General features: G+C 35.8%; 1 protein-coding gene across 4 annotated transcripts in view; it reads right to left on the bottom strand.

The window, feature by feature from the left end:
- The window catches only part of LOC131981653 (long-chain-fatty-acid--CoA ligase 1-like), a 37913-nt gene extending 23454 nt beyond the window's left edge, over positions 1-14459 (bottom strand). For 2 of the 4 annotated variants that reach the window (XM_059346044.1, XM_059346041.1), the window contains exons 1-2: positions 13849-13981; positions 1693-2104 (exon numbers count right to left, since the gene is read on the bottom strand). In XM_059346044.1, coding sequence (XP_059202027.1) covers positions 1693-1887 — 195 coding nt within the window. In that variant the 5' untranslated portion in view covers positions 1888-2104; positions 13849-13981. Of the gene's footprint in view, positions 1-1692; positions 2105-4481; positions 4913-13848; positions 13982-14393 lie in introns of those variants that run through there. The other 2 variants (XM_059346043.1, XM_059346042.1) reach the window with 2 other exon arrangements.
- Between the last annotated feature and the right edge of the window lie 781 nt (positions 14460-15240).

The following is a 15240-nucleotide window of genomic DNA, read 5'->3' as shown; positions in this document are numbered from 1 at the left end:
ATCATAAACAAACCAGCATGGCTAATTATGCACAGTGTCTCCGCTGATCATAAACATAGTGATGGTGAATTAACCGGCATCGCTAACTGCACAGAGTGTCTGGTGCTTGTTGTAAACAAACAGAGATCGCTAAGTGAACACCTCCTGCAGCAGCAGCACATACACACTGTACTGCTACATAGCTAACTGTTAGCCTGTTAACACATACACACTGTACTGCTACAGAGCTAACTGTTAGCCTATTAGCAATTTGTAGACTGGATGCTAAGGGGTTAACATCCCCTCCGGCTCTGCAGCTGGGAGAGACTGCTGCAGGAGGACTGTGCCGCTTCGACTCGTTCTTACTCTTCTTAACGAGCCGTGGGGGCCGGCGGCTCGTTAAGAAGAGTAAGAACGAGTCTCCAAAAGTCTCCAATAACACCAGAAAAAGTCGCTGGATTTGTCGACATTCGCTTTTTTGAAAAATAGTTGCTAAGGGGGTCTGAAAAGTTGCTAAATATAGCAACAAAGTAGCTAAGTTGGCAACAGTGCTTAGCTTGCTTGTTGTTGTGGCGTCGAGTACTACGTCACATCCTGCTTAGTGTTGTATCCAATCAGTAACCAGGCTCGTATTCAAATTAGGGGCGTTTCGGCAAGTGAGACACGCCTCATTCCGGGTATTGGACTGTAATGGAAACTCCCTTAATACATTCTTTATAATATGACACACACACTTTGTGCATCTCTGCTTACTTCAAATACAATATCCAGTGTCCTCTATTTGTCCATTTTGAAGAGAATTTTGCAAATTTTGCAGATTTATGTGAATGACGCCAGTAGTTAATATTCTCTGTAGTTGTCCTGCCTTCACACTTCCATTACTACCTGGCTCACTACCTGGCAGTTTTACTACGAGTTGGTACTGTTCCAGTTTTCTTTTTTATAGAAGTTTGCTTGGGGCTGTTTGTTCAGAGTGGCACATACTTAGATTGCCTCTTTGAAAAAAGGGTGGGGTGTACCAGTGCAACGAGTTGCACCACAAAACAGTCAGAGACACATCAGGAGCCCGACTGTGGAGGTCAGGGTTGTTCCAGTGTATGCAACTATTGCTAACATTGTCCTTTACTGGACGCCACCAGATGGGTCCTTTTGTTTTGGTAAAAGACAGCAGAAATGTAAAAATGACCATTTATGGGCCACCAGATCAATCAATGTAACCATCCTGCTGTTGTTCTGGTTTAGCTTTACATGATGTGTAATTAATCATGCCTTGATCACTACAGAATGCCTTTAAGAACCATTGTACAAGGTGATGAAATTGAAAGGGTCACAGCTTACAAATATTTAGGGATCACTTTTGATCAGAAGCTATCATTTAAACCCCATATTGAATGCCTTGTGACAAAACTGACAAAATTAGGATTCTTTTTCAGAAACAAAACTTGCTTCTGTTATCGAATATTTGATTTCTGCAACTTTCTTGCCTCTACTGGACAATGGTGATCGGCTTTTGAATGAATGCAACAAATTAGAGCTTTAAGAAGTCGGACTGTGTTTATCATTGTGCTCTGCGTTTCATTACTGGCTGTGAAAATCACACACATCATTGTACTCTGTATGCCACGGCTGAAATGCTTTTTTGTGTTAAATCCTCTACAGTTTAACCTGCAACCCTGTAGATGTTTGACTGTGACTAACAGACCTTCAACTCACCGGAACCTCCACTGACTGCATGTCCAGGTCACACACTGGTGGGAGAGCCTTGGGCCGCGTTGCCAGGTAGTAAGTTGTTGCTGCGGCCACCGCCCCCACGCTGACCAACACTGGGGTGGAGACGCTCCTGATGTACTGGCTGACATCATCCATATCTGGCAACTTCAGGTTCTGCATGACCTCCTGATTTAGCATGATGCAGCCGATGAGGTAAAAGATGATTTTTGTGGGAAGTGTACCTGTTGGTGTGTGTGTGTGTGTGTGTGTGCGGGTGGAGTGGACAAATTCTGTGTGTTAGATTATTGACAGGTTGGGTGTGTTTGATCACACGGAGCACTCTCTGCTGAGGTGAGGTAAAGAGTGTGTGTTACAGCAAGGAGTGTGTGTGGAGGGATGGTGGCCAGGAGGGGACCTAGAGAGAAAGAGAAGACTGGTCCGTCATTGGTTTACAATTAAAAAGTGATCAGAGGGTTGAAGTCTGGATCGGACTAGGGATGGGAATAATTCATCCATGACCGATTAATGGTCGTTAAGGATTTGGTCGATCACATGGAATTTTTAATCGATCTGTGTATTTTTAGTTTTTATTTTTTAATCTCTGACTGTGTATCAGTATCACTGAACTGAACCACGGCCAATCGTTCAGTTCTACGGCCGTAAATCTGACCAAGTGTAAGCCTCGGTACATCGGAGTCCAGCCCTGCTCTGCTGCTGTATGGGGTTCCACAGGGGTCGATTTTAGGGCCCCTGCTTTTTTCTTTGTATTCACTGCCTCTGGGCTCAATATTGAGAAAGCACGGCATCCCTGTTCATTGTTACGCTGATGACAGTCAATTATAAAACTCACAGAAATGCAACACTTACTTAGCTTACTGCATCAAACCTTGCTAGCATGAATTACTAGGTTAAATTTGATCCAAAACTTATTTAAATACAAAACACATTTGAGTTAGTTTTACACTCGCCAGGATCAAGTATCTTGTCGTCCTTTCAAAATAAAAGCATCCGTTATCAAAACAGGCTTTTGCATAGCACCGTATATGTATCTTTTATTTTGCGCATGTTTGCATGCAGCGAATAATCGATTAATTGATTGTTAACGTTATAGATAATCGCGTTGGCAGGTTTTTTCCAAACGCCCATCCCTAGCTCGGAGCCCTTTTACTGTTTCTCTTTCTATCAAATAAAGTAAAAAATGCCAAAAAAAAATTTAAAAAGTGATCACTTCAAGTGGCTGCTTCAAGATTCGCTTTGCTCACCAGCCACAAAAACAATGGTGATCCAATGAGTTCAAAAGTTAATTTACAACCCTGTTTGTTACTTTTTTATCCACCAGACAATTACATCATTGTGTGACAAGGCCATCTTGACAAAAGTTTGACCCCTTGAGAAATGACGCCTCGGTTAATAGTGTTAATACTGAATTAGGATTGAAGCCAAGTTGACATAATGGCCAAACCCGAATTACAACTTCTGAGTTTGTTGCGTGACACCATTGGGCCCAAAAAGACTTTTTCACATCAACTTACATTAGGAAAGAGATGTCTGTAGATCATCCTACACTGAAACAGGCCTCATATGAAATATTTACATCATAAAAGTTTCGATCCAAAGTTCAGAATCTCGAGTTATTTGCAAAAAATGAGACCAAGCAGAAGGGAGGCAGGATTAAAGGGAATGCTAGTGTGGTCACTCTCTGGGCCTCATAGATGCAAATAAAGAGTAAAGAGCCTGGGTGTCATCCTCGACAGCACTCTTTCATTTGAATCTCATATCAACAATATCACTCGATCAGCCTATTTCCACCTGCGCAACATCACCCATCTCCTTCCATCTCTTACACCCAACAGTCCTTGTTAATGCCCTGGTTACCTCCTCTATAGACTTCTGCAATTCCCTCCTTTCTGGTCTACCTCTCAAGCTTCTCCATAAACTCCAACTGGTCCAGTTAGGAGTTAGGAAATCCCACTGCACCATTTAAAAACAATAACAGGAAAGCATGAGACCTGACACACCAACATATGGTATAATAGTACAAGTAATAGGAAAACTGCAGAGGTGCTGTTCGAACCAAGGACCTGTTTTTGTGTATCCTGAATATTGATACTTGTCAATAAGTCCCACACAGGGCTGTCTCTTAAGATTTTCCACTACAAACTCAGCTGCCTGGATCATCACCAGAACCCCGTCCATAAATCACATCACCCTGTCCTTCAACAACTGTACTGGCTACCTGTTAAGTACTGTCCTTTTTCCAGGTTTTCAAAGTGTTTTGTAGTTTCTTTATTTTCCCCTATCAGGTTTGGTCCCTCCCCTTTGTAGCGCCTTTTGTTTGTTAGAGTTTTCATTTGTTAGTTTTTCACAATGTTAGATTAGATCGTATTCCCCGTTTCTTTGATAAGGACTTATTAGTTTATTTTATTAGTGTAGTTAAGCTTCCAGTGCTTTTCCTCCTTTTGGAGTGACTATTCTTTATTAGTATTTCAGCTCAGCTTCAGGAGTTTTGTAGCCCCGTTGGTTTTCACTCTGTGAGGAGAACTTTTGCTACCTTCTTGAATAAAGAGACTTTAAGTACACCTGCTCTGCGTCTTGAGCCCGGCCTGACAACTTGACACAAAAGGATTTGTACATTTTTTTAAATCCTTGAATCCACTGCTCATTCAAAACTAGCAGCAAAACTGTTGAGACCTCAGGCTTCTTGTTCTGCTGCTTCTACTGTGACAGTATAACAACAACGGGAGCTCATGTTGCTGTATAATTAGCTCATATATCACATATTTAAAGATTACCTGAGGACAAGTTCAGCAGGTGTCATGTTACCATGGTGAACAGGTGGGAAACAACGTTCTCAGTGTTGTGACCAACACTCACACATGCGAGGTGACAGACTAGAAGATCTGTTAAGAATAAACAGATTAGAAACAGAGTCTGGGACAGGTCCACCTCCATGTGAACCTGGAGAATGAACACAATGACCTTAGGCCCAGATTCCATGTTAGCACTACAAACTGAGGGGCCACGCTCATCACATCCAGACTATGGCTGTGTTACAGTTTACATACTACCATTATACCATGTCCTAATAAATAGGATGTCAAAAGCCAGCGCGCTTCTCTGGCTAGTTAGCATTTTAGCTCCCCCATATGAGGATTTTGAATGGGTTTCTGTTTAGATTTCTCTGTGGTTAACACAAGTCAAGTCAAGTTGATTTATAATGCACATTTCATACAACAGGCGTAGACTCAATGTGCTTCAACGAATGAAAAACAAAACAAACAAAAGAAAATAGGCAAATATCATACAGTCATGGAAAAAAAAATTATATTATTACCATTGTTTTCTTCAATTTTCTTGATTTTTTAATGCCTGGTACGACTTAAGGTACATTTGTTTGAACAAATATAATGATAACAACCAAATATATCTCATAAGAGTCTAATTTAAGAGCTGATATCGAGACATTTTCCATGGATTTATTGATAATAACCAAAATCATTATCGAGAAAACCATGGAAAATGTCTAGTTATCGGCTCTTAGATTAAACTCTTATGAGATATTTTGGTTGTTATCATCATATTTGTTCAAACAAATGTACATTTAGTTGCACCAGACATTAAAATGAACAAGAAACTGAAGAAACAAGGGTGGTCTAATCATTTTTTCCATGACTGTATATGACAAAAGAAACAAAAATTAGACACAAGCTTAATTGATGTTCACTTTTAGTTGTACATCATACAACACACATCCCCACTTGTGAAATCTGAAGTTCTTAATTGTTCTTAAAAAGGCGGTTGCTAACAAAAGTCTAAATCAGACTACAGTGGTTGTCGGGGACATTACGCTGGACATGGAAAGGAACTCTTTGACTCATCCGCCTCACTGCCTGTAAGAGTTAATTTCTTATCTTTAGTGTTCAACATGCTTATTTCTAGATTTAATAATCTTAATTTAAGAAATCTTGTCAAGGTAAATTATCTGTCCATGCAGCAAGATCATTTCCCTCAGATTTAGTGTTTTACCTTGTTTTTAGACACACCTTTTTTGCAGTGTAGTGTGTTTTATGGCATTTTATGGCATATAGACATTTTATGGACCGTATCCAATTGCCAATAATCCATTCTCTCACAGTCTGCAAAGCATAACTGAAAGTTTACCATAAATAACCTTCAACAGTAACTGACAAGTGTCTGTGCCAAGCTTTAAGCTGGAAAAACCTGTACAAGACTGCTCCTGGTATTTTTATGTCTCAATAACCACAAACAGTCTGATGTTTCCATCGTCTGTCAGCACAATCCAGAGCTCTTACTACACGCTATAAGTAGGGGTGTGCCATATCGCATCGTTCACGATTATACTGGTATCATTTTTTTATGGGTAAAAAAATGCATATCATGATATTGGCAACATTCCTACTTCTTGACGTAGTGGTGTAAGGGTTTGTCATTAATTACCTAGACTGTGGCGGCCTGCTAAAGTCTCATGTGCTGTGGCAACATCAAATTTCAAGCTACTGAAAGTATATCTAATATAACTGACCCCCTAGATATATATATATATATATATATATATATATATATATATACATATATATATATATATATATATATATATATATATATATATATATATATATATATATATATATATACATATATATATATATATATATATATATATATATATATTTTTTTTTTTTTTTTTTTTTTTAATTGCTAATACTCAAGAGTCAGGAGTATTTTTTTTGTATTTGGCAACTGCTGATATTTGCAATTTACACTACATTTAGATTTAGGATTGATTTTTATTTATTTATACAGACTAAAAAAATAATTTTCCATATATTTTTCTGTATTTTTTAATATCGTCAAGAATATCATTATCGCAAAAATACTCTATTACTTCTACTACTACTAATTCTACTATTGTGATAATCTTTTAGGGCCATATCGCCCACCCCTAGCTATAAGTCTCCCTTTCTATTCCTGTTGAATTTCTGCCGCACTCACCTGGTTCATACAGCAGCCAGGTGAGACTGAAGCCTTCCTGTTTTCAGCTCAACATCTAACAACAGCAGCAGCTGTGGGAACGCTGTTGTTACTGCTGCTGCTCCAGCAACCGTCACACTGGGCTCTCAGCACGAGGATGCACTCATACACTGGCACAGATTCTCTTACAAGGTGTAACATGTGTAACCTCATCTACCAATCAAAGGGCAGACACGCTCCAGGGAGGCTTCTGATTGGCTGGTTTTGGTGATTGTAGGCCTGTCACTATAGCACATTTTTTAGGACGATATATTTTCCCAGAAACTTTCACACTGCAAAAAAAGGGTGTCTAAAAACAAGATAAAAACATTAAATCTGATAATTTCACTTGACAAGATTTCTTAAATTAAGATTGTTAAATCTAGAAATAAGCATGTGGTACGCTAAAAATAAGAAATTAACTCTTAAAACAAGATAAATTAAAGCTGCAGGAAGCGATGAACTGGCCCAAGCAGATTGACCTATTATATATTATATATATATAATATATATATATATATATATATATATATATATGTATATAGATATAGAGACCTGTTAAGGGGTAAGACTCGATACGTTTTTTTACTTCTTCCTACTCCCTTTCGAGCTTGCAGAAAGTGTCTGTTTTCTCCATTTTTTTTTGCTTTTTTGTTTTGTTTTTTATTTATTCATCTATTAATATTTAAACTTTTTTTATTTGCTTGCATGTTCGAAATAAAGACAATCAATCAATCAATCAATCAATCAAACTTTCCCTAAGATGCTCATACAACCATTTTGAGTTATATGGTTACAACACAAATATGAAAAGTAATAAAATAAGTGAAGAGCTTTGTAGAAAAATGTTATTTCTGCAGAGTTATGTGAAAAACAATACCGAAGAACATGAAGGAAATGCCTTGGCAGCCATGATAAATTCTTTACAAAATGCTTTTTGGGTTACAAAGTGTGAAAAATATTCCTAGTGTCCTCATAAAATACAAAACTACCAAACTGTGAATGAACACACTTGTCTTATTCTCTTCTGTGTGAGGTCAGATTCTATCAGACTTGAACTGAAGTGTGACTTCCCTTTACTAAGTGCAGAGCCAGCAGTCGCCTCACCTTTCCCCCAGTGACACATGACCCTGTGTTTGAGCAGCACACATCATTGGCTAGAGGGAGATAAACACTGACTAAAGGAAGAAGTGCAGCATAGAGAGGAAGCTCTGCTGTCCACTCATTTAGTTGTAACATATCCTGTTTCAGTCCAATGATTGAAAATGAAACATGAAATGAAAAATACATGTAACAATTTCCTAAATCCTAAGGTACGGTCTCCAAATGTCTTGTTTTATTTGATCAATAGTCCCAAACTGAAGACATTCAGTTAACTATCACATTAAAAAAATGCAGCAAAATCCTCACAGTTGGGAAGCTGGAAGGTGATAAAAAAAATAATTAATCATTCTACAGTTGTTCTGATTCCAATACCAGTATCAGAAATTGCTCCAATACTGCAGAAAATGCTGGCATCGGTATCGGCGAGTACAGGAGTCTAGGCACTGATCTGATACCACCTAATTTATTAAATTAGTAATCTATTTACCGGGTCGCTCCATTAAGCTCTGGCACAGTTCTTCTTCGCTGCTCTTAAAACAGCGGCACTGTGCTGCAACCTGCAGCTGTTTTAGAGGGACCAGGAGGAATTGAACGTAACACAGACATGCTAAGCTAAGTAGCACTATCATATCGGCGGTGTGGCAATATTTCACACTGGAATCTCCAACCAGTAAGATTGCGACATGTAACGTGCAAAGATAAAATCTCAAGGGGTGGCACAAGTGTTGCTAGTTTTAACACAAGCAATTTGATTAAACACCTGAAGACGCTTCACCCTGAAGAGCACAATGAATTCTCTAGAACAAAAGGGGAAAAGAAGGACGAGCCGCAGCAGCAAACTCTGGAAGCTGCCTTACAACGATGAGAAAATACCCCAGAGACAGTATAAAAGCAAACAAGATAAGACAAAATTTGAGATAGACCGATATATCAGCCAGCCGATATATATCGGTCCAATATTTGCATTTTTTACTTGTATCGCCATCGGCCGATATGTGTGTGTGTTCGCCGATCAATTAGCCCATTTCACTGAGCCAACAGCAGGCAAGGCTCGGTGCAACATCTGCCATAATTCTCTGGTGAGCTGCTGCTGATACCGGAAAACAGAAAAACACATCAAATATGTGGATCATCTGAGGCGCCACCACCTCCAGGCCTAGAACAACAAACACACTGTTTGCTATCTAACTGTTAATATATTTGTTAAAAATTTTTTCTTTTTTTGTTTAAACTGAGACTTGTGTAACATTTATCCACTATGAAATGTCAGCTAATGTTGTGACCACAATTTTGAGTTAGCATTGACACGCTAACGGCTACCCCTGTAGCTGTAAGAAGCAGCGCCGCTGGCATCAGTTAGCCGCTAGCATCAGTTAGCCGCTAGCTTTCGCTAATGACCGAATTTCACAATAAAGAATTGTGAACCCCAACTTAAAGATATAAGTAACAACAACTCACCAACTTGTTTTTGAGCAGACAACTGGCTTCCTTTGTTGTGCTAACTTACATTATTGCCCTAAATGTCAATAATTTATATTTCCAAGTTTTACCAAATTAAATCACTGTTTTAGGCAAAAAATACAAGTTGGCTTTTTTGCAGTGTATGCTGACACGGGGAGAACATGCAAGCTCCACACAGAAGAGCCGGAGTCCAACCTGCGACCCTTAATAACCTTAATAATGTCAGTTAATATTATGCAATCATAGTATATATTCTCACAGAATGTTCTAAATTATTATAAAGTAATTAAGATAAAGCAAACCTAAAGTAGCGTAGTATTCCCATGTAGAATGACTAGTTAGTTTCTGGGACTCTGGGCGGTGACTGTGTGATCTTACATGAATCACTTTACTTTTCTATCTTGATTGTTGATAAATTACATATTTGTATGTACTTGAAGAATGTCCTGAATAAGCATATGTCAATATTCATTCTGTGCTTCAGCATTACTGTGTCTCACTATGAAGAACTTTGAACTTTAATCCAAAACCAAAAGAGAGAACTGGGCAGTGACGTTTACTTAAGGACTGTTCTTGGTTACAGTTTTGATGTACTTGTACCTTATATGAGTATTTCCAATTTATTCTTCTTTCTACTTCATAACATGTAATTGGAGCGGTGAGACTGGATTTAACAACCTGTTTTAAGTCTTTAAAATGAGCTCCACCTCAGCCAGCTACAACTAAGATGCTGCTATATGAGGATACTACTGATGTAATAGATCATATGAATATATCAGCTACTTATAGAGGTATTTAATACTTTAGGTCTATGTTGCTGATAATACTTCTGTACTCTCACTAAATTATGACTACTCTATACTTCTTCCATCAGTGAAACTACATCAGAACAAGCATTAGAAAGCTTCATCTCCAACATTTCCTCTGAAATAAAAATGGAAAAAATTACCTATAGAATCATAAATCAACAACAAGAATATTCGTTGGATTGTCGGATTTTATATGAGACTCACAATAAATAATATTACAGTATCCTGCCCTACAAAGCCTAACTGCAGTAACTACATTTTTGGTGAATTTTTTTTTTGTTATAACTAAAAATTAACTCCTTTATGTCTGTTTTATCTTGTGACAAAGTTTTAGATTTCAATTTTGCTTAATTTCAAATAAATAATTAATTAATTAACTCAAAACCAAGCAGTAATTGCACTTACCACGGTCTGCTTTGGATATATATACTAATTTATACATAAAAATGATAGAAATTATATGTTTATTTGAAAGGGAAATTATTATCTAGATAGTGACGAAGTAAAAAGTGAGATAAAATTATATTAAGACTAAAATATAACATTACTTTATAATATTAGGTCTAAAATACGCAAATCTTTGAATAGAGTTGTGAAACACTTTTAAATACACATGCATTACTATTAGAACCTTTTACATCAATGCAAAACCAGAGTGTAACTTCACTTTTGGGGTCAAAGGTCAAATAAATCATCATCATTTTTTAGCATAAAAATTACATCATCAATACATGTAGAAATAAGTTTTATCTACATATAAGCAATTTTGCTGGCCATTTAAAAAACGTTAAAAAACTTTAAAGCCGTTTTTCTCAGTTTTACCTTTTGCGTAGTTACTGCAGTTAGACTTTGTAGTGCAGTATAGCCCTGACATTTCTGCTTTTATTATTATTATTATTATTTATTTATTTTAAGATGCAGAGTGCAGATACACTTAGACAAATGTAGGTTTATATATATGGGATAGTCCTGTCTATGTACAGTAAGTGTAGGTACGTACATCATCATACTAGTCTACTTTTTTTCAACCTTCCTATTATTTTCTTGACTGATTTATCCACTTGTGTATTGTTTATTTTAACTTTACAATTGTAAGTTACTCACTATAAAAATATGTAAAAGTATGAAGAGCGTGCTATGTAAACAAATACACATTTCTATGAACTCCTGCAATAAAGTATTAAAAAAAACCCATTTCCCCTGAAAAACATGCATCAATATGTTTTATAAGAACATTGAACACAGATCTAATATTAGAGTTTCTGCTAAAAACATTACTTTGCATTAAAAAATGTTCAGCTACAGCATCATGAACAGGCTTCCTGAGTGCCTGTTGTTTGTGTGAAGCACTTGATCCTCTTAATTCTGGTGCCAAGTCTACATGCACTTATCTTGCATGTGTGCACCAGCGTGCATACGAGGCAGATAAAGGGGGTCCAGCTGTAGTGTGTAGGGGGGCGGGGCCTGCATACCAAGGAACCAATGACAGGAGGGTGGGTCCATGGATGACAGCCAATCACAGACAAGTCACCTTTCACCTCAAAACCTGCTGTACGCCACAATATCCCTTTAGTCATCGTTTTTAGCTTCTGCCCACATGGCCTTATGTTTGCTATACATAAAGAAAATCAATACTTTATATTTAATGCATCGTACCACGTACACATGGACAGCAACCAGGCCAGCAGTGGTGGAAGAAGTATTCAGATATCTTACTTGAGTAAAAGTACTAATAAACACTGTGAAATTACTGCACTACAAGTAAAAGTCCTGCATGCAAAACTTACAGAAGTAAAAGTACAAAAGTATCAGCATCAAAATGTACTTAAAGTACCAAAAGTCTAAGTACTCGTTATGCAGAATGAACCCATTCAGATTGTTTTATATATTCTGAATATATTTTAAGATTATTTTGTATTGATTGATGTGTGCATTTAACTAAACAGCGTATTGATGAACAGGGTTCATTTTAACTACATAAAATACTACTAATACTAATAATTATCAGGTTTAATTTAAAAAAATGTGTAATCACTTTAAATTGAAAAAAAGAAGAAGTCTTTTTAAAGCTGTGAGCTAAATGTAGTGGAGTATAATATTTGCCTAAAAATGTAGTGGAGTAGAAGTAAAAAGTAACATAAAATGGAAATGCTTTTTATTTTTTTAAATACAAGTACAAGTACCTCAAAAATTGTACTTAAGCACAGTACTTGAGTAAATGTACTTGGTTAAATTCCACCAGTGCTCTGTCCACATGCCTAATGTTTGCGATCCATATTAATGTCTTGTCATAATCTACAATATCTCACTACCGATGGACTTTAAACTTAATTGACCGACTTCTAAGCTGAACCTAACTTGACTTGACATTGACATACAGTCATGGAAAAAATTAATAGACCCTTGTTTTCTTCAATTTCTTGTTAATTTTAATGCCTGGTACTACTAAAGATTTATTTGTTTGGACAAATTTAATGATAACAACAAAAATAGCTCATTAGAGTTTAATTTAAGAGCTGATATCTAGACATTTAACATGGTTTTGTTGATAATAACCAAAATCATTATCAGAAAACCATGTTAAATGTCTAGATATCAGCTCTTAAATTAAACTCTTATCAGTTATTTTTATTGTTATCATTATATTTGTCTAAACAAATGTACCTTTAGTTGTACTAGCCATTAAAATTAACAAGAAACTGAAGAAAACAATGGTCGAATATTTTTTTCCATGACTGTAGAATCAAAGTAAAGATGAAAATCCAGTTAACTAATCAAAACAAAATGTGTTGCTGCTGTGGGTAATTGTTGTCATTTTATTTGTCACAATTTAGATGTGACGACTGAGATGATTCATGTTTGGTTTCGGCACCTTAAAGTAGTGGATTAGTAGTGGACTCTGATATCTGACTCAGATTTGTGAGTCAGACCTGGTGAAATAATGGGAATCCTGCGATGATTTTAAGTAGATTTCCGTTTAGTAAATTGTTGTCGGTTTGGATTACAACACAGTTTGGTTGGTCTAATATTTATTCCATGACTGTATTACTGTCTATGCAGAACCTGTCGTTAATCCGCAATATCTCAATACCGGTGGACTTTAAACTTAATTGACCGACCTCTGCTGTATCTAACTTGACATATATATATTTAAATACAATTATATATATATATATATATTCATACATATATATGTGTGTATATATATATATATATACATATATATGTACGTCAATGTCAAGTAAGTTTTATATATATATATAACTAACTTGACATATATATGTGTATATATGTGTATATATATATATGTGTGTGTGTGTGTTTGTGTGTGTGTATATATACATATATATGTATGTATGTCAATGTCAAGTTAGATATATATATACATTGACACATATATATATATATAAAAACACAAATATATATTCATACATTGAAACATATATGAATTCATACATATTCATATATATGTACGTCAATGTCAAGTTAGTTATATACATAACTAACTTGACATATATGCGTAGATATATATGTATATATATATATGTATGCCAATGTCAAGTTATATATATATATATATATATATATATATATATATATATATATATATAACTAACTTGTCATTGACATATATATATGTGCACACACACACACACACACACACACATATGTGTGTGTGTGTGTGTGTGTGTATATATATATATATATATATATATATATATATATATATTATGTTGGAGGAAAATAATCTTACTATTCATTAACTGCCATGAAGTGCCAACGTTGACTTGTGACAGCTGGAGCCAGAGGTCAGTTATGAGCCGTTACAGCAGCAAACCGCCGAGAAAGAGACGTTAGAGACCATTCAGGTGTTTGAAAACGGAGAAAAAACACTAAATAGTTTCAATTTGTGTGAAGCCATTTTTTCTTTCTTAACGTCTAGACCGACAGTGACCCGGGCAGCACTTTAACCCCGTGGTGTCAATTAAATGTCAAGTACAGGCAACAACAACTACGCGGTAAAAGTTAATTAAAAAAATACTTTTATGAGTATGAGAAAGCATAGCGAGTGTCACACACACACACACACACACACACACACACACACACACAAAATGCGTATGACATAATTAAGGAAATGTTTTTCTGTCAACTTAAAGTGACCTCTCTTTCAGTTATAACCACTTTCTTGTGGTATATTTAAACATTTCTGCTATGCACAACTATTGCTAAACCAATTATCATTTAGTTACATATTCATAAATCATCAATAACTACCTTGTTTTAAGTACTTCTCACCTGTTAACGGCAGATGTCCCCGTCTTCTCGTCTTGTCACTGACCACGCTCACAGTGAAGTAGTATTAAAAAAAAAAAATACAACTTCCGGACAACGGTTTCACAATAAAATCCGCTATCTTTACAGAACTTTTTATGACTTAATTATGAAAGACTTGAATATTAAAATGGTGCGAGTGCGCAACAAAATTCATTTGAAGTAAACTCGGATACAATTGTAGTCTTCAGATATTGTCTTTTTGTAGGTGTAATGATCATAGGAACTTTCTTACACTTAATTTTGAAGGCCAGTTTAAATAATTTCCGGTCATAATATAGCTTGAAGAGTGCATGAATGAGTCGATAGTACAAAGTTGTGAAAGGCTTCATCTGATTAAATATTGATTATAATTGTATGTATTATTATTATTATTATTATTATTAATAATATTATAACGAACTATATATACATATATGCACATACATATACACACACATATATATACACATATATACATATACATATGCACACACACATATATATATATACACACACACATATCTATATCTATATATTTATATTATGTATCCTTTACTTAATCAGGTAAAAGTCTCGTTGAGATTTTAAAAAAATATGTTTGTCCAAACAAATATACCTTTAGTTGTACCAGGCATTAAAATGAACAAGAAATCAAAGAAAACAATGGTCCAATAATTTTTCCATGACTATATGAATTGCATGGTCTAATAAGCCTGGTCAATGTGGTAAGTTGGTTAAAGCCGTTAATTAACTTCTAAAATCTTAATTGTTGTTGGGGAAATGCTGTATTAATTATTACAAAACACATAACTTTGAAATTATTAATATA

The sequence above is a fragment of the Centropristis striata genome, chromosome 12 (genome assembly GCF_030273125.1).
Source record: "Centropristis striata isolate RG_2023a ecotype Rhode Island chromosome 12, C.striata_1.0, whole genome shotgun sequence".
NCBI classification, from domain to species: Eukaryota; Metazoa; Chordata; class Actinopteri; order Perciformes; family Serranidae; genus Centropristis; species Centropristis striata.
The sequence above is the reverse complement of the archived record's forward strand: the minus strand, read 5'-3'. Positions and strand labels throughout refer to the sequence as shown.